Below are 27,999 nucleotides of genomic sequence, written 5' to 3'. Positions count from 1 at the left end.
GCGAGATGGGAAAAGGCACATAAAATAAGAAACTTGCTTCAAATGCACGGCTGTTTTACGTATCCAAGGTCAGGGCCTTTGGACCTGGCTGAATGTGGCCCCCAGTATGGAAACCTCCTCCCCTTGCTTTCACCACCTGGGCTCAGGTAGTGCATTTGTAGAACAATAGAACTGTAGATGTGGGGCCACGGAGGCCATGTGTGTTTCTCCTTCTCTCCCCATAGCAGGTACTGCTGGACCGCCTGCTGCTGCAGCAACAGAGGGACAGATCCTGCCTGATCCAGATCTTGTTGGCTCTTGCTGAGCCAGAGGGTGCCCAGGAAAGATGCCGTGGCAGAAAGCAGCCGACTTCCTTGGGAGCAGGTACAGCAATGGAAGGAGTGAGTGAGAGAGAGAAATTTCAGTGTTTCCAAGCGCTTACCCAGGTTTGCTTTCCTCAGAAGGAGGGACAGTGGAGACTGTGGTGTCTTTAGGATATATGGCTTTATTTACACATTCTGCTGGGCCTGGGGGTTAACCCGAGCCATGCAGTCCAGGTCCGGTCCTGAATCCATGGATTCCACTTGGAGTCAGTCCGACAGGGCCAAGGCAGGAAACCGGGCTAGGTCAGGCACAGGGTCTCAGGCAGGTTCCAGCAAGCAGCAATGTTGCTCCCGCAACCTGGGACGGGGGTTCGGCAGCCTTTTATCTCTGACAGGGTAACAGCTGGTCCTGATCCCCCGGTGACTCGCCTCCCTGTCTCGCCCGAAGGGATGGTTTCGCTTTTCCAATTTCTCGCAATTAGAATCCTGGCTGCAGTTGTGGCCTACATGAATGGTGGTCTAACCTTCTTCTTAATTTCTGTTGTCATGATTCCTAATAAAAAGGCCTCCGGTCTTTTTAAGATTAAATGAGCATTAAGATAACTTCAACAGTGTAAATAAGTTTTGATGGATGCGATAATGGAATGATGAATGGTATAGTTTTTGTAAAATATGCAGGGATTTAAGATATGTAAAATGAACCATGGAAAGAGAAGAAGGGGAGTCATTGATATCTTAAGGATGTAAAAAGGAGTACTGTATTTTTTGCTCCATAAGACGCACTTTTTTCCTCCTAAAAAGTAAGGGGAAATGTCTGTGTGGTTTATGGAGCGAATGTGCGGTTGAATGCTGGCTCTTGCCCAGCCCTCCATTGTTGAATGTTCTGCAGACAGAGGCCGTTTGTTTCCCCAGCGACATGGGACTGGCTGGTTAGATTATCTGTCTGGAAACTGTAGAAACGGCTCCCTTTCCTTTTCTAAAGAAGCTGCAGAACTGTGAGTTAAACCCCATAAAAACAGGATTTTTGCTCTTTGCAAAGTAAGCTCAACAACTTTGAGCTGATCCTCAAAAAAGGGCCTTTTCTCCTTTGCAAAAGATGCTGCACAACTTTGAGCTGATCCTCAGAAAAGGGGACTTTTCCCCTTTGCAAAAGAAGCTGAGCAACTTTGAGCTGATCCTTAAAAAAATGGGGCTTTCCCCCTTTCCTCCTCTAAAAACTAGGTGCATCTTATGGTCAGGTGCATCTTATGGAGTGAAAAATACGGTGCTTTGAATTGTAAAACAGAAAATTTAATAAAACACACGCGCGCACACACACACACACACAACCACACCAAAAAGTTCTCCCACGGCCACAGCCTTAGATTCAAGTAGAAATCAAGCATGTCTGTCCTGCAGAGGATTCAGCCGACAGCCTCCTATCAGCTTCTAGCTCTCAGACACACTCAACTGTGGCTTTTGTCCATCTAACTACCAGCTGGTTGGGGGAGCATGGATTTGAACCCTGGTCTCTCCCAGCTGCTGGTCTGGCACACAAACTCCCACGTCACACCAGCTCTGACTTTCCCTTGGCACTTTTGCATCTCGCTTCCTTCGCCCGTTGGAGCCTGTAGTAAGTGGGACTATCCAGACCCCCCCCCCCGACCAGTCCTCCTAGACACCGGCAGGACTTGGCCAGGAAGGGGGAGAGATCGCTAGTTGTTGCAAATCACAAGCCAGACGGTAAAGCTTCCACAACCTCCTTTCCCGGACCACCCTCGAATGGGGTTCAAGAAGGAAAAACCCCCTTTGATATTTACCAGGTTTGCCCAGCCCTGAGTCATTTACCGTGACGCAGACAGAAATTAAACAGGTAGGTCTCCAAACGGTAAGGCACCAGTTTAGCTTCCCCGAGCAAAGGCACAGAGTACAAAAGACAAAAAGTCCTTTTCCAAGTTTATTGAACAAGCCGCTCAAAACGTTGCACGTTTCTTAGGTTACAAACAAAAAATAAAAACATTGTAAAATATAACTATCTGGGACGTGGGTGGCGCTGTGGGTTAAACCACAGAGCCTTGGGCTTGCCGATCAGAAGGTCAGCGGTTCGAATACCCGCGACGGGGTGAGCTCCCATTGCTCAGTCCCTGCTCCTGCCAACCTAGCAGTTTGAAAGCACCTCAAAGTGCAAGTAGATAAATAGGTACCACTCTGGCGGGAAGGTAAACGGCGTTTCCGTGCGCTGCTCTGGTTCGCCAGAAGGGGCTTAGTCATGCTGGCCACATGATTCAGAAGCTGTACGCCGGCTCCCTCGGCCAGCAAAGCGAGATGAGCGCCGCAACCCCAGAGTCGGCCACGACTGGACCTAATGGTCAGGGGTCCCTTTACCTTTACCTTAAAATATAAATAGTTAAAACCATACTCACACAGCAACAATAGTTCAGAACACAACGAGTAGTCAAAAGTCCATTCACTGGTCAAACGCCCCCAGGCGAAGTACCAGGGCAAGATGTTCCACCCTTTGCATCTGAATTCCCAAATCCTTTATCCTTGAAAACCCATGTGGAGGACAGGTTAGGGACCAATCATTTCTTTAGGTTAATTACCAATTTACCAATGGCTGCATGATGAGACTTGTTGTCGTTTAGTCGTTTAGTCGTGTCTGCCTCTTTGTGACCCCCTGGACCAGAGCACGCCAGGCACTCCTGTCTTCCACTGCCTCCCGCAGTTTGGTCAGACTCATGCTGGTCTCTTCGAGAACACTGTCCAACCATCTCTTCCTCTGTCATCGCCTTCTCCTTGTGCCCTCCATCTTTCCCAACATCAGGGTCTTTTCCAGGGAGTCTTCTCTTCTCACGAGGTGGCCAAAGTCTTGGAGCCTCAGCTTCAGGATCTGTCCTTCCAGTGAGCACTCAGGGCTTGATTTCCTTCAGAATGGAGCGGTTTGATCTTCTTGCAGTCCATGGGACTCTCAAGAGTCTCCTCCAGCACCAGAATTCAAAAGCATCCATTCTTTGACGATCAGCCTTCTTTATGGTCCCGCTCTCACTTCCATACATGAAATTCCCCAGAAGGCCACAATTTTATCTCTCCCACAATGCCTCACTCCTGCGTGAACCAACGTTTGGACACTGAGGTCCAGCTCCGAGGGCCTTCTGGTGGTTCCCTTGCTGTGAGAAGCCAAGTTACAGGGAACCAGGCAGAGGGCCTTCTTGGTGGTGGCACCCGCCCTGTGGAACGCCCTCCCACCAGATGTCAAAGAGAAAAATAACTACCAAACTTTTAGAAGACATCTGAAGGCAGCCCTGTTTAGGGAAGCTTTTAATGTTTAATAGGTTATTGTATCAGTTACAGATAGGTAGCCGTGTTGGTCTGCCATGGTCAAAACAAAATAAAAAAATTCCTTCCAGTAGCACCTTAAAGACCAACTGAGTTAGTTCTAGGTATGAGCTTTCGTGTGCATGCACACTTCTTCAGATACACTGAAACAGAAGTCACCGGACCTTTCTATATAGTGAGAAGGTGGGGAGGGGTATTACTCAGAAGGGTGGTGGGAATGGGTGATTGGCAGATAGCTGCGATGAGCCTGTTGACGACTCTTAACGACTGCAATAGGTCTAACAGGAAAAAGCAAGGGGTGAGAAGGTGAAAAATGGCTTTGTCATGTATAATGAGATAAGAATCCAAGGTTATTGTATTTTAGTGTTTTGTTGGAAGTTGCCCAGAGTGGCTGGGGGGACCCAGCCAGATGGACCGGGTATAAACAATAAATTATTATTATTATTATTATTATTATTATTATTATTAGGCATACCAAGATTTTCCAACTACAGAGCCCTAAGCAAACTCTGCTCCCTTCCTCTCCCTGTAACATGTCGCCTTTTGCCTGTCTTGCCCCACAGAGCGCGGCAGAGAGGACCTGCCGCCCGCCTTGTGCGAGGCCGTCGCCCGGATGCTGAAGGAGCCGGGAAGAGCCAGCGGGGCAGAGGGGACGTGGCAGGACGGTGCTGTCGCGCTGCTGGTGGACCTACAGCGGGAGCAGCAGGAGGAGCTCAGCCGCACCCTGGAGAGTCTGTCTGGGGTCCCGAGTGACAGGGTAAGCGAGGGTGGGAAGGGAGGGTGGGAAGGGGGAGCAGAGCCAGTCGCCTCACTCCAAGGGCTCCAAAAGACTCAGGGCGCATGATAGGAACAATAGAACCATAGAACTGTATAGAGTTGGAAGGGGCCCCAAGGGTCATCTAGACCAACCCCCTGCAATGCAGGAATCTCAGCTAAAACATCCATGACAGATGGCCATCCAACCTCTGCTTAAAAACCTCCAAGGAAGGAGGAAAGTCCACAACCTATCCCTGCCGGACTGCTCCTGCAGTCAGAAAGTTCTTACTATATATATATATATATATATATAGTGGTGCCCCGCAAGACGAACGCCTCACAAGACGGAAAACCCGCTAGACGAAAGGGTTTTCCGTTTTGGAGGCGCTTCGCAAAACCAATTTCCCTATGGGCTTGCTTCGCAAGACAAAATGTCTTGCGAGTTCCTGCGGGTTCCCCCCTTTTTTTCCCTTTTCCTAAGCCGCTAGGCCACTTATCAGCTGATCCGATGATAAGCTGCTTATCAGCTGATCCGCCTAAAGCCGCTAAACCGCTAATAGCGCTAATCCGCTAAGTTGTCAATGGGTTGCTTCGCAAGACGAAAAAACCGCTATACGAAGAGCCTCACGGAACGGATTAATTTCGTCTTGCGAGGCACCACTGTACATTTTTATTGATTTTATAACATATCAGTTCCAACAATCATACAACATATCTTCACATCTTATACAATATTCTGATGATTTTCCATTCTTTATCGCTTATTCTGCATTTCTTAATTTCCTATTACATTTAATTATCCTTAACTAATAATTATTTTCATAGTCTTTCATATAATATTTTAAATAATCCACCTTACGGAACTTCTTGCAGTCCTACAAGCATGATCTGTTCATCACAGTTACTTTCCAAATATTTCGTATATTTACTCCAGTCTTCCAAGAATCTCTGGTCCCGCAGGTTTCGAATCCTTCCTGTTAATTTATCTAATTCTGCATAGCCCATCAACTTCATCCTCCGTTCTTCTTTCGTCGGCAGTTCTTCTGGCTTCCATTTTTGTGCCAATAATATTCTTGCTGCTGCCATTGCATATAAAAACAACTTGCAATCCTGTCTATTAATATCCGTCAGAAAGTTCTTCCTGATGTTTAATTGGAATCTCCTTTCTTGAAACTTGAGGCCATGGGTTCGAGTCCTACCCCCCAGAGCAGGAGAAAACAAGCTTGTTCCCTCTTCCCTGCAACATCCCCCTTGAGATACAGTACATCTGAATTTCATGGAGAGTTCTCCAGCATCGCAGCAACGGATTCAGGTATCTCCTAAGCAGCTTCCCTGTGTGTCTCTGTCACAGCCTCTTCCAGCCAGCCAGCATAACTTCTCCCCTTCTGTCCCCACATGAAGTTTTGCCCACTTCCTCCTTCTCCTGTTGGAAAACTCCCTGGGGTGTCCCTGCAGCCCCCAAACTCTGAGTGTCCTCCGGTAAGTGCAGCTCTGAAAAAGGCATTCCTCTTCTTCTCCAGTGCGCTTCAGCGACATATATTAAAAAACATGTGCACACTAATCTTCTAGCATAACACAGCAAGAAGCATGAGACATTGTAGAGCTAATCTACATATTTATTTACACACTACTTGCCGATCAGAAGGTCAGCGGTTCGAATCCCTGCGATGCGGTGAGGTCCCATTCCTCGGTCCCAGCTCCTGCCAACCTAGCAGTTCAAAAGCATGTCAAAGTGCAAGTAGATAAATAGGTACTGCTCCTGCGGGAAAGTAAACGGCGTTTCTGTGCGCTGCTCTGGTTCTCCAGAAGCAGCTTAGTCCTGCTGGCCACATGACCCGGAAGCTGTATGCCGGCTCCCTCGACCAGTAAAGCGAGATGAGCGCCACAACCCCAGAGTCAGCCACAACTGGACCTAATGGTCAGGGGTCCCTTTACCTTTTTATGTACAGACAAAGGAATCATGGCATCCTCTCTCTCTCCAGCTCCAAGAGAAGAAACAGAAACAAGTAAAAGCAAAAGTACAGTACAATACTACATACAGCGGAAGAGATAAGATTGTCTTCCGTTCTCACATTTTTCCCAGACAGGCATGTGATTTACACCAATCTCATATGCAGTGTCGGAGGAGTGAAATACTCACACCTCCTTTGCTCTCAGGCCTTTTCCGCTAGGAAATATATGAAATGGGGGGCCACCAGGTGGCGCGTTGGAAGATGGCCAACAATAACATCTCTCTGACCTATACGAGGTAATTAAGGGGCTGCTATGGGAAGTATGCAGTCTTCCCTTCCCCCCAGGATGTGGGGGACCCTGTCTTGCCAGCGGTGTTCACAATGCACCCCCTGATCCGAGAGATGGGGATGCCGAACACTTGGCACGAGCCCTCGGTAAAGTCAGCTCTTCCTGACGCCGATTCCAATTAGCGTGGGCTGGTTGCTTCAGCTCGGAATTATAACTGGAAATATACGATTGGAAAGGAAGCTGAAGCACATACATCAAGTAAAGCTTGAGATAAGGCTGCTGATTAATGGATCTCTGTGACCGGGAGTGACAGACGGATAAGTAAATCTTCTGATGAATCACCAATAGGAGACTGTATGTTTGGAACGAAGGGGTGGTGGTGGAGGAAAAAACATTTTTTTCTTTACACGATGTGATATTAATAACCCTTCACCCCAGAAAGAAATAAGATTGTCGTGTTTTTATCCATCATAAGCAGGATTTTAAGAACTGTGTGGAGATAGATTACAACAGAAGAGAAGACTGGTGAATGGGGAGGAAGGGGGAAATTTTTATGACGCAGTTAAAAAATGGCGTCTCGCCAAGGCTTGCCGGAGAAAAAGGACAGGGGGGAGGAGAATCAGGATCGTTCGAAAGAGAAGGAGTGTTGGAATGTAAGTTTGACCTGACAGAGCCCCCTGATTTGTTTGATATATCTGGCTAGCCTGAGGAAAAATAAAGGACAGACCAAAGGTTAACTTTGTTTATGGAAGAGACGAACAGAGGCTGTCCTGAGAGAGATAGTTTTTGAAGAGTACAAAACCCACACAGAGATACCAGTTTCCAGTCTGCTTGTGAGAACCATCAGAGATCGCAAAGAAAGGAATATATGATAACAACAAGAGGAGAAATAAAGTAATAAAGGACTATCCGGATCGAACTGGATAGAACTGTCTAATTTAAAGCAGTAAAATATGTGATGCCTGGAGCTATCCGGAATTTTGGACTCGTGCCGAGCTTGATGTATGGGTACCCTTAACAAAATTTAAAATTTGGCTGTATAATCTGGAACTAATGTGATTTGAATAATGTGATGTGATTGGCCTGTTAATAAAAAATATTTTAAAAAAGGAAATATATGAAATGCACTCTCTGCAAAACCAAATAAACAGAAATCTTTTAAATCTCTGAAAGTCACAAAATATGCACTCTTGATGGATTCTCTACTTCTATTTGCGGACCACTTTGGCAGCGTTGGACGTCATAAAACAAAGCTTTACGGCTTGTTTTCATCAGATAAGAATCTGACCCATTGCTTCTTTCAGAGACTTGCATAGTCTACAAAGACTTTCAGAGATTTATAAGACTTTCATTTCATTCTATGTTTTCAAGAGAAACCATCAAGAGTGCATATTTTGTGACTTTCATAGATTTAAAAGATTTCTGTTTATTTGGTTTTGCAGAGAGTGCATTTCATATATTTCATACTGTGCAATGTTCTGTATAGATTATATAAAGAGTTTATATTGACATTGTATTGTTGTACTTGGTCATCGTGTTCCCTTGGATATTACTGATATATTGTTTGCAACACAAGGGTTTAATTGTTTGGTTACTTTTCTGCTAGGCAACAGAGATCCAACGTCACACAGCATTGCAGGCCACCCTCATCTCTGCCAAGGGGGGGCAAAATTCCAGGGGCCTTGGCCCTTAACCAGAGTCTGTGCTCCTTTGTTTTTGTTTTGTTTTGTTTTTAATGATATTTTATTAAGTTTTTAACAAAAAGAAAGTTACAAGACAATAAACAAAAAAACACAAGAGAAATACAAAAACACAAAAACACAAAAATTTAAATTTAACATAAAGAGAAAAATAAAAAATAAAAAATAAAAAATAAAAATAAAAAGTCCCTCTTTTTAATTTCTCACCATTCATTAACTTATTTTCCTGACTTCCTCACACCTCCCTTTTTGTATTCCATTTAAAAAAAATGGTTCAGCAAATTCATACCTCTTAATTTATCCTTAATTATTTATTTATCCTCACATATTATAGCTTCAAATTTTCGTCTAATATCCTTTGGAAGGAGGCACAGCAGAGACTACAGTCTTTAAGAAATATGGTTTATTTTGCACACGTTTACAACCTAGGGTTCCAGAAGGCAGAAGCTGAAAGAGATCATTTCCGGGGTGGGCACAATCCTGCGCTATCTCTGCAGCTTTCTTATGGCACCTGGAAGCATAGATTTGATCCAAGGTGGGAAGAGTGCACCCAATTATTCTCTCCGCAGTCTTCACAACCCTGGACAGCATTGTTTTTCCCCTGACCGTGCAGCTCCCAAACCACACACACAGACCATAAGTTAATACACTCTCAGCAGTACAATGGTAAAATGCCATCAACAGGACCTTTGAGAGATTGTTTTTCCAGAGGATTCTCAGAAAATATAACCTCTGCTGTGCTCTCTTCATCAGGTCTTTGCTGTTAGGTCATCTCTCAACTCCATTCCCAGAAATCGAAACACCGAGACCTGTTCCACACACTTCCCCTCAATAATGAGTGGCTGACTATTTGATTTATATTTCCTAAAGTCCACAATAATCTCTTTTGTTTTCTTTAAGTTAAGGAGTAACACTTAGGTGGCCAGCTGAGGCCCTTGTCTTACATAAGAGCTTGCCTGGCTAGTTCAGCAACAGAATCCTCCACTGGATTCTAACCCTCGCTGGGTGCAGGACCCCAGGAATGGGAAGGGAGCCAGGAGATCATCCATACTGACCCCACAAGCCCACAGCAATAGGTGACTCGGTCGCTCAGGCTCACCACTTGCCGTCTCACCCCTAGGAGGGAGCCGCTTGCCCTGCCCTCTTTGAGAAACTCCTCGCCCGACTGCAGGAATCACCCCTGACGTCTCTGGTCCGGGATTTGCAGCCCGCCTCTTCCCAGGAGCAGCAGCGCTCCCTCCGCCAACGGGTAAGTTTGAAAGCTCGCCCACCCTCTTACGAAGCGGGGCCCAAGGCATGGGGCAGTGCCATGGTGTGGAAAGATGGAAGTGTTGCAGTTAGCTCCATCTGGTACGCAGGATGAGACCCTACCTGCCCGCAGACTGTCTGGCCAGAGTGGTGCATGCTCTGGTTATCTCCCGCTTGGACTACTGCCATGCGCACTACGTGGGGCTACCTTTGAAGGTGACCTGGAAACTACAACTAATCCAGAACGCGGCAGCTAGACTGGGGACTGGGAGCGGCCGCTGAGACCACATAACACGTGTCTTGAAAGACCTACATTGGCTCCCAGTACGTTTCCAAGCACAATTCAAAGTGTTGGTGCTGACCTTTAAAGCCCTAAACTGCCTCGGTCCAGTAGACCTGAAGGAGCGTCTCCACCTCCATCGTCTGACCGGACACTGAGGTCCAGCGCCGAGGGCCTTCTGGCGGTTCTCTCCCTGCGAGAAACCAAGTTACAGGGAACCAGGCAGAGGGCCTTCTCAGTGGTGGCTCCCGCCCTGTGGAACACCCTCCCACCACATGTCAAAGAGAAAAATAACTACCAAACTTTTAGAAGACATCTGAAGGCAGCCCTGTTTAGGGAAGCTTTTAATGTTTAATAGATTGTTGTATTTTAGTGTTTTGTTGGAAGCCGCCTAGAGTGGCTGGGGAAACCCCGCCAGATGGGCGGGGTATAAATAATAAATTATTATTATTAATAATATTGCAACCTCAGATGCATGGGACCCATCAGGAGTTACTGGGCTGTAACTTCCAGCAGCCCCAGAAGTCGGCTGTACACAGATTTGGAATTCCGTGTACAAAAGTTTCAGACAAGGTCATCCAAAACAAGCAAGGGGGTGGAGCAACTCCCCTATGGGGAGAAGGTGAAATATTTGGGGCTTTTTTATTGATGTACAAAAAAACCCCACAGAACCCTTTTCATGTACGCAACCACAGCGGCGAGGATTTTAATAGCAAAAAACTGGAAACGTGATGTAATCCCCACAAAAACTGATTGACAAGCGAAGATGATAGAATACAGTGGACGCTTGGGTTGCGAATGTGATCCGTGCGGGAGGCACATTCGCAACCCGCAATGCTGCGTCTGCGCACACACAAGTTGTGATTCGGCGCTTCTGCGCATGCGCAAAGTGCGATTTAGCGCGACTGCGCATGCGCGACTGCCAAAACCCAGAAGTAACCCCTTCCGGTACTTCCAGGTTTTGGCGGGTCCATAACCCAAAAAAACCGCAACCTGAAGCGTCTGTAACATGAGGTATGACTGTATTCAGAACTTGCAAGGATGACTGGGAGAATAAGAGGAGATTCTAACCAGAAATTTAGTGAAGATTGGACAATGTTCAATGTTTAAAAGTACTAGTTACAGATAGGTAGCCGTGTTGGTCTGCCATAGTCAAAACAAAATAAAAAAATTCCTGCACACTTCTTCAGATACACAGATACACAGTATTCTTCAGTGTATCTGAAGAAGTGTGCATGCACACGAAAGCTCATACCAAGAACTGACTTAGTTGGTCTTTAAGGTGCTACTGGAAGGAATTTGTTTTGTTTTGTTTTAAAAGTACTGACAGATTTGGATTGAATCTTGAAGTTTAAGGAAATTATAAAGTATGTATAACGTTTATTGCACATGTAACTTGTTAAGATAGAGTTGTCCATTTATCCACTCCATGTTTACAGTATCTCCAGGCTTTGTTTTGCACATGGCACCTTAGTATGTTTGTTGCTTGAATGGTTACAAGTCTATCTCTATTCTAGCTATTATTCTAGTAAATTTGGTTTTATACTTATAAACCAGTTTATGGATTATGGGTTTTGTAGACCTGCAGGGCCCCTACGCTGCCTGTCCCTGCCAGAGAGATAACAGATCCAGAAATGGTGATTCCTCAATATTCGTTTCCAAAAGGAGAAGGTGCTCACATCTGCTTTTATGGGACTTCATTGAGTCTTTAACTTTGATTTGATTTCTAGGGACCTCTGCAGACGGAGCGGGAGTTGCGCCTCGCCCAGGAACCGTCCCCATCTGAAGAAGCACTTACTGCAGATGAGATACCTGAGAGAGAAGGCGAGCCTTTGCGGAGGAAACCGGAGGCTTCTCAACACGAGAAGCAAAAAGGATTTCAGGATTCAGAGGCCCCACAGGGCTCCGTAGCTCCTGGAGGCAACCGGAACCTCCCTCAGGACAAAGAGATTCAGGCTGAGCAAGGCCTTCTGCTCCAGGAGTTGAGTCCTGATACCTTAGAGTCACAGGTTGCGCTGCTGAGGAAATCAAAATCCTTGGGGTCTCTGGAGTTCCTGTTGAGCCAGGATTCGAGCCAGGATGCGGAAATCCCTCAGCAAACACCACATGGAGGACTGGAGATGCCTCACCTCCCAGGAGCACAGGGTAGGGAGATGGAAGCTGTAGATGCCCAAACTCATGGTGACCTCCAGTATATTCCACAGAGGGAAACAGAAGCCCTTCAAGAAAACGAAACGAGGGAAACTTCAGATCTGGAACCTCAGCGGGAGCCCCTTGTGTCCAGGAAACCAGAAGTCCCACACAGTGAGACGAGTCAAATAGCCTTTCATACCCAGGGCACACAGTTCCCTGAACCCCCAGAATGGAGAGAGTCAGAGACTACTCCACCATGGGAGGCCCTTCAGACCCACAAAGATGTCCACAAGGAGTCCCTGGATCCAGACACGAGACATGGCAAGATTCCGTGCCAACAGGACTTAAGGTTTCCAGAGCTCTCCCAACTCCAGAGGTTTCTCCGGAAGAAATCAAAATCTCTTGAGCCTCAGCTTTTATCCAGGGCAAGGCCATGGGGGTCGCCACAGATTCAGCAGGAGGTATGTCGACCTCAGAAATGTGGATATCCTCAAGCTCTTCAGCCCCAGGAATGGGAAGTTGAGGGAACTTCACAGGCAGAGAAGGAAGGTCTGAGGAGCCATGATTTGAGGGCGGGTCCGCAGTGTCAAAAGTTCCCAGAAAGCCGTGACGCACTCGTTCAGGTCCCAGAGCCGTTGAGTCTTGAATCTGAGGAGATGGCAAAGTTACAGGGTGTGAGGCAGCTGGAAGGCCTTCACATCCCAGGAGGACCTCAAGGAAGGTCCCATGGTTGCCTGCAGCAGGAACAGGAGCTGACCCAAGCTGAGGAGAAGACGGAGGGCTTGGGAACCCCACAAGGCCAGCAAGGACCAGAACTTTCACATCCTGAAACCCCTCCTCACTGCAGGAATCTGTGGAGGAAGTCAAAGTCTCTTGAGCTGAGGAGGTCGTGGGCTTTTCAACCCCAGGAACTGAGGGAGCCGCACATCGCTGGCACCCAGCCCCTGCACCCACAAATGGGTGCAGGAGCTGTTCAGGCTCAAGATTGCCAGGAACCAGAGGACTTTGAGGCGAAGAAAGCAAAGAAGGAACAACAGAGCCATCAGGAATTTTCTCAGGAGGCCTTTCAAGAGCAAGGGATGGTCCAGAAAGGGGTGAAGGTTACTAGGCCTCAAAATGTGAACGAAACACAGGACTTTTCATCTGAGGGAGCAAAGGGTGTCATAATTCCACAAAGGGAGACACAGGTTCCTCAGTCCCCAGAGTGCAGAAGTCCAGAATCTCCACCTCTTCTGTGGAGAATTATGTGGCAGAAGGCAAAATCGTTTGAGATGAGGAAAAAAGACGTCTTTCTGAGCCCAGGGACGCGACCAAAGGCTCCAAAGCCGAGCATCCTTTATTGTCAGAAGATGAAGGAAACCTTGGTGGGACAATCAGATGTTCTCACCCAAGGACAGAGACAGGAAATGTCTCAAGAAATCAGGGAGGGGGAAACCCGTCTAGCTGAAAAATCTCCACAGAGAAGTCAACAAATACTTCAGAGCGAGGAAATTTCCAGGAGGGAGCTGGGATGGCCTAGACATTCAGGAGAATCACAGCCCTGTGACAAGAAGAGTCTGGAAGGTGCACAGACTCCAGAGACTGTGCCACAAAAGGAGATGTGGGGTCCTCAGCCCCGGAGAGGCCAGGAACCAGAGTCTCCTCCTCTTCTGTGGGGGGCTCTGGAACTGAAGTCAAAATCTTTTGAGATGAGGAAATCAGAAGAGCACAAGCTGAAGAAGTCACTGATGGTTCTGTCACAGAGAAGGCCACCGGTGGGACCAGAAGCTCATAGGCCACAGGGATGGAAAGTTCTAGATACTCGTACTCCTCAGGAACTGAGGGAAGCTGAGGCCTCTCAGGCCCAGCCAGAAAATGGAGCATTGCCAGCTCAGAGGGCTGAGCTCCCAGTTCTAAGGGAGAGGGAGACCTTTCCAGGTCAAGAAACAAGGGAGCTGGAAGCACACCAAGACCAGGGAACCCCACTGAAGAAGACAACAGCTTCTGAGAGCCAGGAAGCACAACAACAAAGAGAGTTGGAGCCATCAGAGGACCCAGGGACGGTTTCTCAAAGATCGGGGGCTCCACAGGCCCTTCAGCCTGACAAAAAGAAGTTTCCAGAAATGTCTCGGGCCCAGAGAATGCCAGAAATGGTTCTTCAGCCTGAGGAACACAGAAGCCTGGAATCTCCACCTCTCCTGTGGAGGATCCTAGGACTGAAGGCAAAATCGTTCGAGCTGAGGAGGCCACGTCCCTTTCAGACCCAGATCCAGAGAGAGAAGGATGCTTCTTATGGGCAGCAGGGACAAATAGCCTCCCAGAGCCCCCAAATCCTAAAAGAACCAAGGAGATCACAGGCCACCCAAACAGACATAGGGAATGATCGCACACAGCCACAGTCAGGGCCAGAAGGGAACCCAAGGGTTCCTCGGCATCAGAAACGTAGCAGTCCAGAAACACCTCCTCTTCTGTGGTGGGCCTTGGAGCTGGCCCAGCAAGACACACAACATGGGAATTTGTCGGTCTCTCCTCAGCCCCAGGAAACAGAAATGCCCCCAGCAGCCCAACTCCAGAGAGTGCTACAGACAGAGGCCCAGAAGTCGAAGAAACGTGTGCACCAAAATATTGTTTATCCCCAGGAACCAAAGGAACCAGAAACTTCTCAGGTGCTGGAGAAGGAAAGGAAGGCCCCCAAATCTTCGCAGCCTCAGGAAACTCTCCCTGAGGTGGACTCCAAGTTGCCAGCTTCACAAGGCTTGGGGTCTCAGAGCTTGCGGAGGGCAGAAGCAACTCAAACCCCCAGGAAAACCCCTCAGGCCCGTGATGTGCTGAAGGAGACAAGGGCTGTTCCTGTCCAGAAATCTCCACCGACAGCAAAAGGTCCCCAAGATGTGAAGAGATCCCCAAAGAAGCAGGATAAACGGGGGTCTTCTCTGTCACAAGGAAAAGTCCCCAAAATGTGTGGCTCCTACAAAGTTGGCTGCTGTCATGTTCATCCATGCCAGGAACTCCAGGGGTGTGAGACAAAAGATTGTGGTCCCTCAGGTGAGGCGCAGTTCCCTCCCCGAAAGGAGCTGAGGCTGGAAAGGGCTGAGGCTCTAGGGAGGATTGAAGATAATGGTTGCTCAGCCCTAGAGGGACAGAGTAGGACTGAGTGTCTCCTGCCCCCAGGCAGATTACTAGGAAAATCAAAGTCTCTTGACCCAAGAGATCTTCAGACCCAGAAGCCACAGAAACTGAGGGAGCAGGAGTCCCCTAGAGTTCAAAGAGAGCCAGATGCCACAGCCTTTCGGGTTCAGGAAGATCTCCAGATGAAACCACAAAGCGAGACTCAGGCCTTTGAATCTCAGGAAGAGAGAGGCTCAGAGGCCCAGAGCACATCACGGTCATCTCAGGGACCAGGTGCAGAAAGCCCTTCTCATCTTCAGAGCCGCTTGGAGAGAGTGTCTGAATCCCGTGAGCTGGTGGGGCCACCTGAGAGCTCACCACATAGAAATCCTGAGAACCTCAAGCTCCAGGGAACTGTGGATCCCAAGGGACATTGTGAATCACAGTGCTGTGGGGTCAAGATGGATGACAAGCACTCTGAGGTGGAAGGCACCCTGGAAAGGTCTCCCCAAACTTTCCATGTACAAGAAACCTTTCAGCTTCAGGCAGCTCTGCTAAGGAAATCAAAGTCTCTCGAGCCCCAGGAACTGTCAAGATCACATGCTTTTGGGTGCCAGGCTTCAAAGGAACTAGAAACTCCCCAGGCTCTGAGATATGCAGAGGGTTGTCCTGAGGTCCCTGAGAACCAAGAGCTGGAAAACGTCACGTCTTGCGAAACTACACAGGCGATGAAGAGCCTTCTGCAGGACACGTCGGTTACAAAGAACGAAGATGGATCTTCTGTGCAGAAGATGTTGAGAGACAAGGAGATCGCACACCTCCAGGAGAAGCTTAGACAGAAGGATCTAGGCGCCACCAATGAAATGCAGGAAGACAACCAACAGCTCCAAGGGCAGAAAGAAGAGGAAGACCTCCAATCACCAGGAGCTCCACAGATGGAGCAGAACCCTCTGGAGATCCAAGGGCTTTTGCAAAGGGATCTGGAGGGCATTGGTCCGCCAGATGCAAGGCAACCGTGTCTTCTTCAGCTTGAGGAAAAGATGCCAGAGACTCTTGAGCTGATGGAGGATGAGACGTCCCAAGCTGAACTGCCCTTATCACATATGGAGACAAAAGACCTCCCACCTTGGCTGGGTCTGGGGAAATCAAAGTCTCTTGACCTGAGGGAACTCCAGGGAAAGGGACTAGGAGATCCCACTAACCTGCAAAACATGGGTATCTCCAAGTCGTGCCACCCACAGAGACAAGGTGAGCTGGAACCTCAGGATTTAAGAGGAGCAGCTGTCCTCCATTCAGGAACCCTTCAGGAACTTCCTCCAAAACACATAGAGGGCCCTCAATTCCAACAAGAACTTGAGTGTGGGACCCAGAAGACTGGACAAGTGGAGATAGAGCCTCCCCAAGTGCAAGGGCCTCTGAGAAACAGGGGAGGGGTCCTTTGTTCCCAAGAACTGAAGGGTGCCCAGATTTTCCACTCCAAAGAATGTGGAGAACTGGAGGAGCTTCTCCTCCAGGAATCTTCTCAGAGCGAGACTCTTCAGATCCAGGGGTTTGTGCAAAGGGAACCAGAGTCCCAGGAACTGGTGGAGCCTCAGTCTCTTGATCCTCAAGAAAATAGGGAGGTGCAAAGCCCTCCGCTCCTAAGAAACCTGCTGAGGAAGTCTAAGACACTTGGGCACTGGACCCCGACAAGGGGAGATGGTCTTGTCCCAGGGACCCCAGAAAGCCCTCGTGACCAACCGGTGAAGGAGCCGTTTCAGGGACTTGTGGGGCAGAAGTCACAAAACACTCAAGGGCCAAGTCAACTGGACCAGAGAACACTGGACATAGCTGAAGGGACTCCAGGGAGTCTTGACTCCCACAGAGAAGGTTACAAAATGGAGGCGGAGAGCATCAAATCCCCCAGATCTCTACCTGTGAGCCAGGACTTCCTTCAGGAGCAAAGAGATGAGATGTTCGTAGCTCAGCCGGTCAGTTTGCCCCAGTCCCTTCCTCCTCACAAGGCCCCCCAGGTAGATCTTGAGCAGCTCCAGGAACTGGGAGGGCTGTACCATGAACTGGAAGCTCTTCAGCCCCAGGGGCTGAGGACTGAGGAGGTCCGACAGCCACAAGAAAATAGAGATTTCGGTGAACCAGAGGAGCAAGTGGCAACTGAACCCCAGGGAACCACGGGCCTTGAGATCCTTCAGGAGTGGAGACGTTCAGAGTCCCACCAGCCTCCACCAACAGATCAGGAGGCCACTGAGACACGTGAGACATGGCAAGGTCAGCAGAGGATCCCTCAGCCTCCCCCAAGCCAGAAGGGAGTTGAGGGGCCTTGTCAGCCCCCAGGAAGACATGTGAGGTCGCCAAAGCTGAAGGCACCTCAGAAAATCCTGGGGCAAGAATGTTCACCAAAGGCATCTGCCGAAGTTCCAGGGGTGACCGATCCCCATGTTTTCCAGACCCAGGAAAGCATGGAGCCACAGGCTGGGTGGGGTTCCCTTAAAGCTGAGGGGAGGGTGGCCCAGCTGGAACCAGCACCCACAGAGCCCCACGAGCAGCATTGCTTGGAGTTGTGGGGAGTTCTGCTGGGGAGGTCCAAGTCTCTTGACCCTCAGGAGTTGACGAGGACACAAGACCTTGAGGACACCTGGGGAATGAGGAGGGCAGAAGAAGACCCACGTTCTCAGGACAGGGAGATGCCCTCATCCCAAGAGCCACCGTACTACCAGCCGCAGCAAGCTCTTCAGCCCCACAGCAATTTCCCAAACCGTCAGGGAACTCCTGAGGAAATGTGGGACCCAAACACCCTTTTCCGCCAGAATCTGAGGGAACCCAAGGTCCAGGGCATGGGTGAGCATTTCCAGGTGGAAGATGGGGTGCAGCACCATCTCCCAGAAAGCGTGAAGCTGTGCCGGGTTTGCAGGCAACAGGAGCTCCAAGGAGAGGTGGGGGCTCTTGATTCTCAAGGGACAGAAGGACCACGGGCTTTTCAGAGTCAGGAACAGAGATTGACGGAAGCATTGCCAGCTGAAGGACCTCAACCAAGGATGCTCTCAGCCCCTGGGATGTACCACTCGGACCGGGGAGATCTGGAGCCCGGAGCGCTGAGCAGAAGGCTGGAGGCATCTCCCCTGTGGGAGCAGGCCCCCGTTGGCACCTGGAAGTCCACCGCCATGGCCATGCTGTCTCCCCCCAGCCCTGGAGAGCATGACGAAGAGCCCGTGTGGACGCCAGCAGCTCTTGGCGTGGGCCTGTCAAGAGAGAGCTCCATCTGCATAGCCCAGCCCGAGAGGCGCTCTGGAGTGTCCTGGGTAAGGAGGAGTGTGGGGCAGGTGGGATCAGGGCCTGGTTTAGGGCACAGAAGTGGGGCGGCTGTGTTGCTGGAGGAAAGGGGGAAGCAAGTATGGATATAGGACTTTGATGGCTCATGCCCACTGGGAGTGGTAGGGTAGCCCAGCAGTTGATGGCACCAGAGACAATGCTAAAAGGTAAAGGTAAAGGACCCCTGACAGTTAAGTCCACTTGCGAACGACTCTGGGGTTGCAGCGCTCATCTCTCTCTACTGGCCAAGGGAGCCGACGTTTGTCCGCAGACAGTACAGCCGGCGTACAGCTTCCGGGTCATGTGGCCAGCAGGACTAAGCCGCTTCTGGCGAACCAGAGCAGCGCACGGAAACGCTGTTTACCTTCCCGCCGGAGTGGTACCTATTTATCTACTTGCACTTTGACGTGCTTTCGAACTGCTAGGTTGGCAGGAGCTGAGACCGAGCAATGGGAGCTCACCCCATCACAGGGATTCAAACCGCCGACCTTCTGATTGGCAAGCCCTAGGCTCAGTGGGGTTTAGACCACAGCACCAATGGTGGACTGGGCCAAATAATTGCCACCTCCTGGATTTGTTGGAAGTGAGAAGGAAGAGACAGAGCTGTGCACCCCTTTGATGGAGATAAATTGAGGATTAAATCTATAAAACGTAATTTAAACCTCCTATCCCACATGTGTGGGGAGAAATATGAAAGTAAACAGACTGCAAATCCCTTTTAGCACTTTTGCAGCTTACTGGAAGCTAGGAATTAGAAAATCAAACCTTTTAACCTGGCTTATTTGTGGTCCGCTGACCTTTTCCCCCTCTGTCCCCTTTGCTAAGAATGAACCGCATGTTTTAGTAAAAACAAAAGGTTTACTTACATTTCAATGCAGGCAGCAAATACATCGGAGTAGTACGCAGGCGAAAATTCTCCTTTGTTACAAAATGGAAAATTAGTTTCCAAAATGCAGACTGGGCTCTAAGTGGAGCCCTTGCTTGAAAGAAGAGAGGGAGAGACTGAGGCAAGGAGGAAGGAGCAAGGATTAAGATCTTTTGTCCGATTTCCTGCCAAAATGGTATAGGGTGCAGGCCTGTCTTCTCCAGCAATACAGGAACTCTGTGAATCTTAAACTCTTCACAGGCTTATTTAACAAACTTAATGGTCATGTTGACTGCAGATTTTCCCAGCCCCCTACCTGCCCTACTGCCCTAAGAGGGTTGCCCCATTGCCACTGCTGAAGCAAGCTTACCACAGGCAGCAAAATGTCTCAGGCCGGCCCCAATCCCTCCCTGTCTTGATTCCTTTCTCTGCACTGTACCAGGACGGCGAAGTGGACATGAGTTCCACAGGCTCCATGATTTCTCCGTTCTGGGAGGAGTCAGTTGCTTACTCTGAGGCAGACAGCGGCTCCAGGGCGATGGCAGGCAGCTCCCGCAGTGCGGTTGCAGAAGAGGCAGGTGGGCACCAGGTAAGGAAAATGCAGCCTTTGCTTTTATCGATCTCACACCGTTAATTTTCTGCGTCAAGGAGGGAGAACGTTTTTGGCGTGAGGGCCACATTCTCTCCTGCAGGGGCCACATAGGTGTGTGTGTGTGATGGCCTGGGATTCGGACTCGGAGGCTGAACCTGAGGGATCCCAGCCTGCACAGGAGTCCCCGCCTCCAGAACCAGCTGAGCCTGGGCTGGGGCCTGAGCCTGAAGGGTCCTCACCTGTGCTGGATCCTCAGGTGCAGGCACCAGCGGAGTCTGCTCTGGCCCCTGAGGTGATGGAGGACCCATTGCCTGCAGGTGCTCCACTCTCAGCCCCGTCAGGTGAAGAGGAGATTGCCTCTGGGGCCGGTAACCATCCAGCTTCTCCTGAGCTGCAGAGGCTCAGGGCAGAGAGGCGGAGGGAACTAAGTTCCCGCAGGAGGAGGGCTCGCCTCCAGGCCAGGAGAGGAGAGTCTCTAGAGGATCGGGGCTGCCCTATGCCTCGGCTGAGATAAAAGCCGGCCAGCCCCAGTCCCAGGTTGCGGGAGCAATGTTGTTGCTAGCCTGTTCTTGCCTGCACCCTGCCCTGCTCTTCTGCCAGAGTTCCTGACCCTACCCAACTCCCTGCCTTGGACCCAGCTACAGCCTCCATACCGCACCATCAACCTCGGACTGGACTCAGACCTCGCCTCTCGGTTAGCCCCCGGGACCAGCACAGTTTGCGTTTGTGTGTGTGTGTGTGTGTGTGTGTGTATGCAGGCGCAAAATTGGTCCCTGCCCCCCCCCCATATCGACATGTCATCTTCATAAAATAGGCTGGTTTCTACAACTCACCTGTCCCTTCTTGGCTCCATCCAGGCAGGTTCAAAGTTGGGTGGGAGTTATTGAGGAAGAGAGAGGTCTGGCCTGGGGAGAAAATGGGGCGAGAGGATTTGGGGGATGATTTCGTAAACCGGTTCAGTTCCAGTGGGAAATGCAGCTCAGGATATCTGGAAGAAGGGCCGGTCCTGAGAGGAGGCAGAGGGAGACCGTGGCCTCAGGCGGCAGATGCTGAACTTTTGCCTCAGGAGGCAAAATGTCTTGAGCCGACCCTGTCTGGAAGGCCCCAGGTGTGTCGTGGGTGGGCTAGAGCTACCAGCACAGCGGCAGCCAACACGGCGGCCTCCGGATCTTGCCGGACTACAACCCCCGTCCGCCCCAGCCAGCAGGCCCAATGGTTAGGGAAGACAGAGGCTGAGAGTCCGGCCAACGTTTGGAGGGTGCGTTTGCTGCTCCTGCGCCGGTGGGGAGCTTTTCCTTCAGGGTGCGGAAGACCCTCCTGACTCGCCTTTGCCTTTGCCCTCCTCCACCTTGCCCCCTGCCCTGCCCCACAGCCTCCCCGCCCTCGCCCACCGTGCCGGGAGAAGGCCTTTGTGTGGCTCTCCCGCCAGGAGAAGGAGGCAGCTCTGCGGCGCTTGGCAGAACTTCAGGCCGAGGGAGAACGGCGGCACCAGCGGGACAAGGAGCGCCAGACCCTGCGGGTGAGACCAGGAGCATGGCGGGGAGGCAGTTGGGGGGCTCCTCTCGTTTCGAACCCGGCACCCTTGAAATGCCCTGCTCGGGGGGGGGGGGGCGTTATGATGGCTGTGCCTTCCAACGGCAGAAAGCGCCAAACTCTGACTTCCTGCGCATGTGCGCACACAGACCACCTCGTGTTTCACATGTGCAGGACACTCCTTGCCACAGGCTTTGCCAACATGGCGCCCACTGGGTGACTACGAGTCCCGTCGGCCTTGCTGGCTGGGGCTGGCAGGAGTCATAGCTCAGAGTCTCTGGAGGGCACAAGGTTGGCAAAGGCTGCAGTACCTATGCTGCGTCCTATCTGTGCACAGATCTACGTAGGTAGTGTGGTGCAATGGTTAGAGCAGTGGCTTCCAAACATTTTAGGGCTGCCGCCCTGTTTGTTCCATAAACTCATCTCCAGTTATTCAGAGTAGCACGAATGACTAAGGAGGATAATAACTCAATAAAATTGAAAACGGTAACAGTTGCACATTTATTCAAAGCCCACCTGTTCTAATGAATACAACAAAATTGGTGAACTTGATCCCATGGTACCAGGTTCGGGAATATAATAATAATAATAATAATAATAATAATAATAATAATAATAATAATAATACCCGGCCCATTTGACTGGGTTTCCCCAGCCACTCTGGGCAGCTTCCAACAGGATATTAAGAACACGATAAAACACCAAAGATTAAAAACTTCCCTAAACAGGGCTGCCTTCAGATGTCTTCTAAATTCTGGTAGTTGTTTTTCTCTTTGACATCTGATGGGAGGGTGTTCCACAGGGCGGGTGCCACTACCGAGAAGGCCCTCTGCCTGGTTCCCTGTAACCTCACTTCTTGCAGGGAGAGAACTGCCAGAAGGCCCTTGGAGCTGGACCTCAGTGTCCGGGCAGAATGATGGGGGTGTAGATGTAACCTACCAGGAAATACTGAGACAAATCCTCTCTTCCTTTTCAGTTCCAAGAGAGGCTGTCCATTGCCAAACACCGCAAATCTGAGGACGACCTTCTGGGAAGCAGTCCGGCCGAGTTCTGGCCTCTCCCATCAGAGAACGAGGGCCAGGTGAGGCCATTCCTCCGGGCTCAGGTCGGTTGTCTGTGGATGCCAAGGTCGTTTGAGAAACAATTATAATAATAATTTATTATTTATACTCTGCTCATCTGGCTGGGTTTCCCCAGCCACTCTGGGCAGCTTACAGCATATATAAAAATTATAAAACATCAGACATTAAAAATTTCCCAATTGAAAGCTGCCTTCAGATGTCTTCTAAAAGTTATGTAGTTCTTTATCTCCTTGACATCTGAAGGGAGGGTCACAGGGCTGGTGCCACTACCGAGAAGTCCTTCTGTCTGGTTCCCTGTAACCTCACATCTTGCAGTGAGGGAACCACCAGAAGGCCCTCGGAGCTGGACCTCAGTGTCCGGGCAGAACGATGGGGGTGGAGATGCTCCTTCAGGTATACTGGACCGAGGCCGTTTAGGGCTTTAAAGGTCAGCACCAACACTTTGAATTGCACTTGGAAACATACTGGGAGCCAATGTAGGTCTTTCAAGACCCGTGTTATGTGGTCTCAGCGGCCACTCCCAGTCACCAGTTTAGCTGCCGCATTCTGGATTAGTTGTAGTTTCCAGGTCACCTTCAAAGGTAGCCCCACATAGAGCGCATTGCAGTCGTCTAAGCGGGAGATAACCAGAGCATGCACCACTCTGGCCAGACAGTCCGCGGGCAGGTAGGGTCTCATCCTGTGTACCAGATGGAGCTGGTAGACAGCTGCCCTGGATACAGAATTGACCTGCGCCTCCATGGACAGCTGTGAGTCCAAAATGACTCCCAGGCTGCGCACCTGGTCCTTCAAGGGCACAGTTGCCCCATTCAGGACCAGGGAGTCCCCCACACCTGCCCAGGATTCTCTCTCTCCCCCCGCCTTCCACCTCAGCCGCCAGCCATGGCGACAGCTCCAACACGATTGCCATTTTTATGGAGCACCCTTGAAACCAAATCTCCGCTTAAAGTGAGGTCATACTGCAACGTGCCACATTAGAACTGCTTTCACCCTGCAGTGAGTCCAGAAATACTCTATTTTTCGCTCTATAGGATGCACCTGACCATAGGACGCACCTTGTTTTAGAGGGGGAGAACAAGAAAAATAATTCTCCCCCTCTCTGCTCAGCGCCCCTTCAGTGAAGCGGCAGGAGAAACGGAGCCCCTTCCATTTCTCCTCTCGCTTCGCTGAAGGGGCGCTGTGCAGCTCTCTCCCTCTCTGCTGAAGCCAGGAGTCTTGCTCTCCCGGCTTCCGCAAAAGGAACCTGAAGCCTTCGGAGTGCGGTGCGAGTTCCTCCTGCGCTCCAAAGGCTTCAGGCAGCTATCCCTGAAGCCTGGAGGAGAGGGGTCGGTGCGCACCAACGCCTCTCGCTCTCCAGCTTCAGCGAAAGCAACGCGAAGCCTCTGGAGCGGTGGGGGGAGCGCTCCCTCTGCACTTCGGAGGCTTCGCGTTGCTATCGCTGAAGCCAAGGAACCTGCATTCACTCCATAGGACACACACACATTTCCCCTTCATTTTTGGAGGGGGAAAAGTGTGTCCTATAGAGCGAAAAATACAGTACCCGTCCACAGAGGAAGGTGCCTGTTGTGTCTCTGCATGACACAGGGGCTCTGCTTTCTGCCTCCTTCCCAGCAGCTCCTTCCCCATCTCAGCAGAAGAGGTGACCTCGCTTCCGTCACTTCCAGTGCAGGCTTGCAACTGAACCGCTCGCCCAGGAAAGAGTGTGCCCACCCTGTTCTGAGTTTTCCAATGTCAGGTTCTGGGACATTATTCGGTTCTTGCAGATCTACTGGGATGGCTCCATGGGTGGGTTTGGCTATCATCTTGCCTGGGCCATGTCTGCGTCCTACGAGACGTCTCCTTGGCAGCTGTGAGGGGAGCCAGTGTAACTTTGCGTTTCCCGTTCCAGCAAGACGAGGCTGGACAGAAAACCGCAGTGAAACGCCACTTGGAGAAGGTGAAGCGAGAGCGGACTTATGTCATGCAGTCCAAGAGGGAGAGGTAAGGAAGGAGGGGGGAGAAATCAATATCTGCCCGGGACCCCTAATCTGTGTCTAGTTCTGTGCACCCCAGTTTAACAAAGTGGAAAGAGAAGGGCCAGCAAAATGATAAAATTGCCTAGGAACCAAGCCCGATTGAGGGAGTTGGGGATGTTTAGCCTGGATACTGGATGTTTAACCTGGGACACGGGTGGCACTGTGGTCTAAACCACAGAGTCTAGGACTTGTTGATCAGAAGGTCGTTGGTTCGAATCCCCGCGACGGGGTGAGCTCTCATTGCTCGGTCCCTGCTCCTGCCAACCTAGCAGTTCGAAAGCACATCAAAGTGCAAGTAGATAAATAGGTACCGCTCCGGCGGGAAGGTAAACGGCATTTCCATGCGCTGCTCTTGATTCGCCAGAAGCAGCTTAGTCCTGCTGGCCACATGACCCGGAAGCTGTACGCCGGCTCCCTCAGCCAGTAAAGCGAGATGAGCGTTGCAACCCCAGAGTCGGCCACGACTGGACCTAATGGTCAGGGGTCCCTTTACCTTTACCTTTAGCCTGGATAAAAGGAGACCGAAAGGAGATATAAGAGCCATTTTCAACTATCTCAAGGGCTGCCCCATGGAAAAGAGGCTAGGACCCGAACCAAGGGATTACAAGAAAGGATACTGAACATCAGGAAGATCTTTCCTGGCTGTTCAGAACCGGAAAGGATGATCTCAAAGGGGATGGGCACTCCTTCCTTGAAGACTTTTAAACACCTCTCCAGGATTCTTCAGTTGTGATTCCTGCATTGCAGGGGTTGGGCTAGATGTCCTTTGGGGGTTCCTCACAACCCCACAGATCTGTGATTCTATGGAAGGTGCCCAGGCTAACAACGCAGGAGGAGCCCGGCTGCTGGCTCAGAACAAGAGCTCATCCAGCCTGGCGTCATTCTGGCAATCTAGCAGCCTGTCTAAACCTGGCGCCCTCCGGAGGATTCACACTACAGTTTCTGCCAGCCCCAGCCAGCGTGGTTGTGTAGCCTGCCGTGTCGGCTGGGGCTGCTGGGAATTATAGTTCAGACCACCTGGAGAGCACCAGCTTGGGGAAAGTTGCAAAGAAGCAATAAAAACCAAGGGGATGAGAGAGGCTTGAGAGGCCACCTTTTGTTCCCTTTCTATGAGAACTCCACCCTGATGCATGTGAAGTGAGAATGATTTTTGAGCATGTGCAAAGTGCATGCCCCTCCCTGAACCAGTAAACACTTCTGGGGCGAAGGTGGAGGCTCCCCAAGTGGGGGGGGGGGTACCCAGCTGAAAACCCAGCGAAATCCCCTTTGCCAGTGTGGAGTGTCAGACTAGGACCTGGGAGACCAGGGTTCGAATCCCCACCATAGCTGTCAAGCGTCCCTTATTTGGCGTCCAATTTCTGGGATGCCGGTGGCTCGAGCCCCGCCCACCTGGCTGGGGCCTCGCGCCGGCTCTGCTGCTCTCCCCTCGGCTTCCCGTCTCACGCCGGCGGCTCCGGCGAGCTGGGAAGGTCAAGCGCAATATTGCATAGATTTGCAAAAAAGAGAGACAAGCAGCGCAAGTGGGGCCGGAGCGGGCAACAGGGTGCAAAGGGCGGGAAGGAGGTAGCGAGCTGTTGTCTCCTCTTCTTCCTTCTCTTCCTCCGCTAGGCTCTTCTTCCTCCTTTCTTCTAGGTGCGCCATAGGGCTTGCTCGGTGTCTGTGTTTTTTTTGGGGGGGGGCAGTTCATTCACGGCCATTGCTCTTTGCGATTGCTTTTGGGGTGGGGGCTGAGGCTTGGAAACACTCCCACCCTGCCCCCATCACCTCTCCCGCACGGCTTGCTTGTTGTGCCACGCTTTTTGCGCTGCTGGCCAGTGGCGTAGCATGGGGGGTGCAGGGGGGCCCGGCCGCACCGGGCGCAACATCTGGGGGGGGCGTTCGCACTCGCAGCTCTCTGCCCCTACTAAAATCCACGGGTTAGGGGGCGCAAATTACTTGCCTTGCCCCGGGTGCTGACAAGCCACGCTACGCCACTGCTGCTGGCATCTGCCCTTCTCGTCATCCATCGCGGTTGAGGGAAAAAGAAAAGCGGAGACTGCTAGGAGATGGGGACGACTTATATATATTTATGTGCTTTAAAATGAAATGAGAGCAGGCTTCCACGCAAAGGATTAAACCCGCCGCTTTCCCTCCACGCACAAAGCGCAACTTTGGCAACGAGGAGGAGCAAAACTGTTGCTATTAGCTGAGCTCTTTACTTTGGGACCTGTGATCCCTTATTTTGGCTGCTGATCCCTTTTTTTTCCCGAGGCTGCTGGTCCCTTATTTTCAAATCTGCAAGTTGACAGCTATGATCCCCACAGGGGCACAAAGCTTGCTGCTGGCGGGGGGCGGGGTGGACGTTGGGCATCAGCCCCCCTGACAGCCTTGGGTTGTTGTGGGGATTAAATGAGGAGGGGGAGAACTCTGTACAGCAAACCTCAAACTCCTTGGGGGGAAAGGAGGGGGGATATAAACGCCCCACAAGATCTGTCTCCATCCCGCAGGAACACGCTGCGATTCAAGGAGCTCCTGAACCCACTGGTGGCTGAAGGAGAGGAAATTCCTGAGCAAGAACAGCCTGGAGACTCGTGAACAGAGCAAGAGGAGGACCTGCCCCTCAGATCCGCCCCCCCTTCTGCCTGCCTTCCTGGGGGACCCCCCTTTCTCATGTGTTTCTAAGCCTATTGCTATTTCAACTTTTCGAAAGCCTTCAATGGTTGTTCTGATTTCCCCTTTGCAATAATTTTATGGCTTCACCTTTGTTATGAGAATTTTAAGGTCTCAAATATAAATTAAATGTTCATAAATGTGCAAGGCGGGACACGGGTGGCGCTGTGGGTTAAACCTCAGAAGATGTGCTGATCGGAATGTCGGCAGTTCGAATTCCCGCGACGGGGTGAGCTCTCGTTGCTCGGTCCCTGCTCCTGCCAAGCAGTGGTGTAGCGTGGGTTGTCAGCACCCGGGGCAAGGCAAGTAATTTGCACCCCCTAACCCGTGGATTTGCGCCCCCTAACTCGTGGATTTGCGCCCCCTAACCCTAACCCCCAGATGTTGCGCCCGGTGCGGCCGGCCCCCCTGCACCCCCCACGCTACGCCACTGCTGCCAACCTAGCAGTTTGAAAGCACGTCAAAGTGCAAGTAGATAAATAGGTACCGCTCAGGCGGGAAGGTAATCTGCGTTTCCGTGCGCTGCTCTGGTTCGCCAGAAGCGGCTTAGTCCTGCTGGCCACATGACCTGGAAGCTGTACGCCGGCTCCCTCGGCCAGTAAAGTGAGATGAGCGCCGCAACCCCAGAGTTAGTCACAACTGGACCTAATGGTCAGGGGTCCCTTTCACTTTAAATGTACAAGGCAAACACATACATAAGTATATGAACCATGTGTCTGAAATAGTACAGGAGAGCAATCCTGAAACCATTTTGACTCTCGCAATGACCTCAAATATTCCTCTGCAGGAAGGGAGGCAAATGGGGAACGCTTTCCCATTGTCTTTTTGCTTACAAATCCTGTCTTAAGGATGTATTTGTGTATGAATAAGGTGAGCCTGTGATCTGGATTCAGGA

The 27,999-nt window shown here is 50.8% G+C and overlaps 1 protein-coding gene across 3 annotated transcripts; it reads left to right on the top strand.

The window, feature by feature from the left end:
• Window positions 1-3: 3 nt before the first annotated feature.
• Window positions 4-27,299, top strand: LOC309351748 (uncharacterized protein). Of its 3 annotated transcripts, none has more exons than XM_081879573.1 (9): window positions 4-363; window positions 4,181-4,374; window positions 9,435-9,563; window positions 11,573-18,358; window positions 19,676-19,822; window positions 21,198-21,344; window positions 22,335-22,439; window positions 24,329-24,420; window positions 26,942-27,299. In XM_081879573.1, the coding sequence occupies exons 2-9, from the start codon at window positions 4,231-4,233 to the stop codon at window positions 27,027-27,029; spliced, it is 7,638 nt and encodes a 2,545-aa protein (XP_081735699.1). In that variant the 5' UTR covers window positions 4-363; window positions 4,181-4,230; the 3' UTR covers window positions 27,030-27,299. The 3 variants fall into 3 exon arrangements, with proteins under 3 accessions (XP_081735699.1, XP_081735697.1, XP_081735698.1); XM_081879571.1 differs by having other exon boundaries at window positions 22,335-22,463; XM_081879572.1 differs by lacking the exon at window positions 4-363 and having other exon boundaries at window positions 4,111-4,374; window positions 22,335-22,463.
• Window positions 27,300-27,999: the final 700 nt, after the last annotated feature.

The sequence above is a fragment of the Podarcis erhardii genome (assembly GCF_964252035.2).
Source record: "Podarcis erhardii genome assembly, chromosome: 10".
NCBI lineage: Eukaryota > Metazoa > Chordata > Lepidosauria > Squamata > Lacertidae > Podarcis > Podarcis erhardii.
The sequence above is the reverse complement of the archived record's forward strand: the minus strand, read 5'-3'. Positions and strand labels throughout refer to the sequence as shown.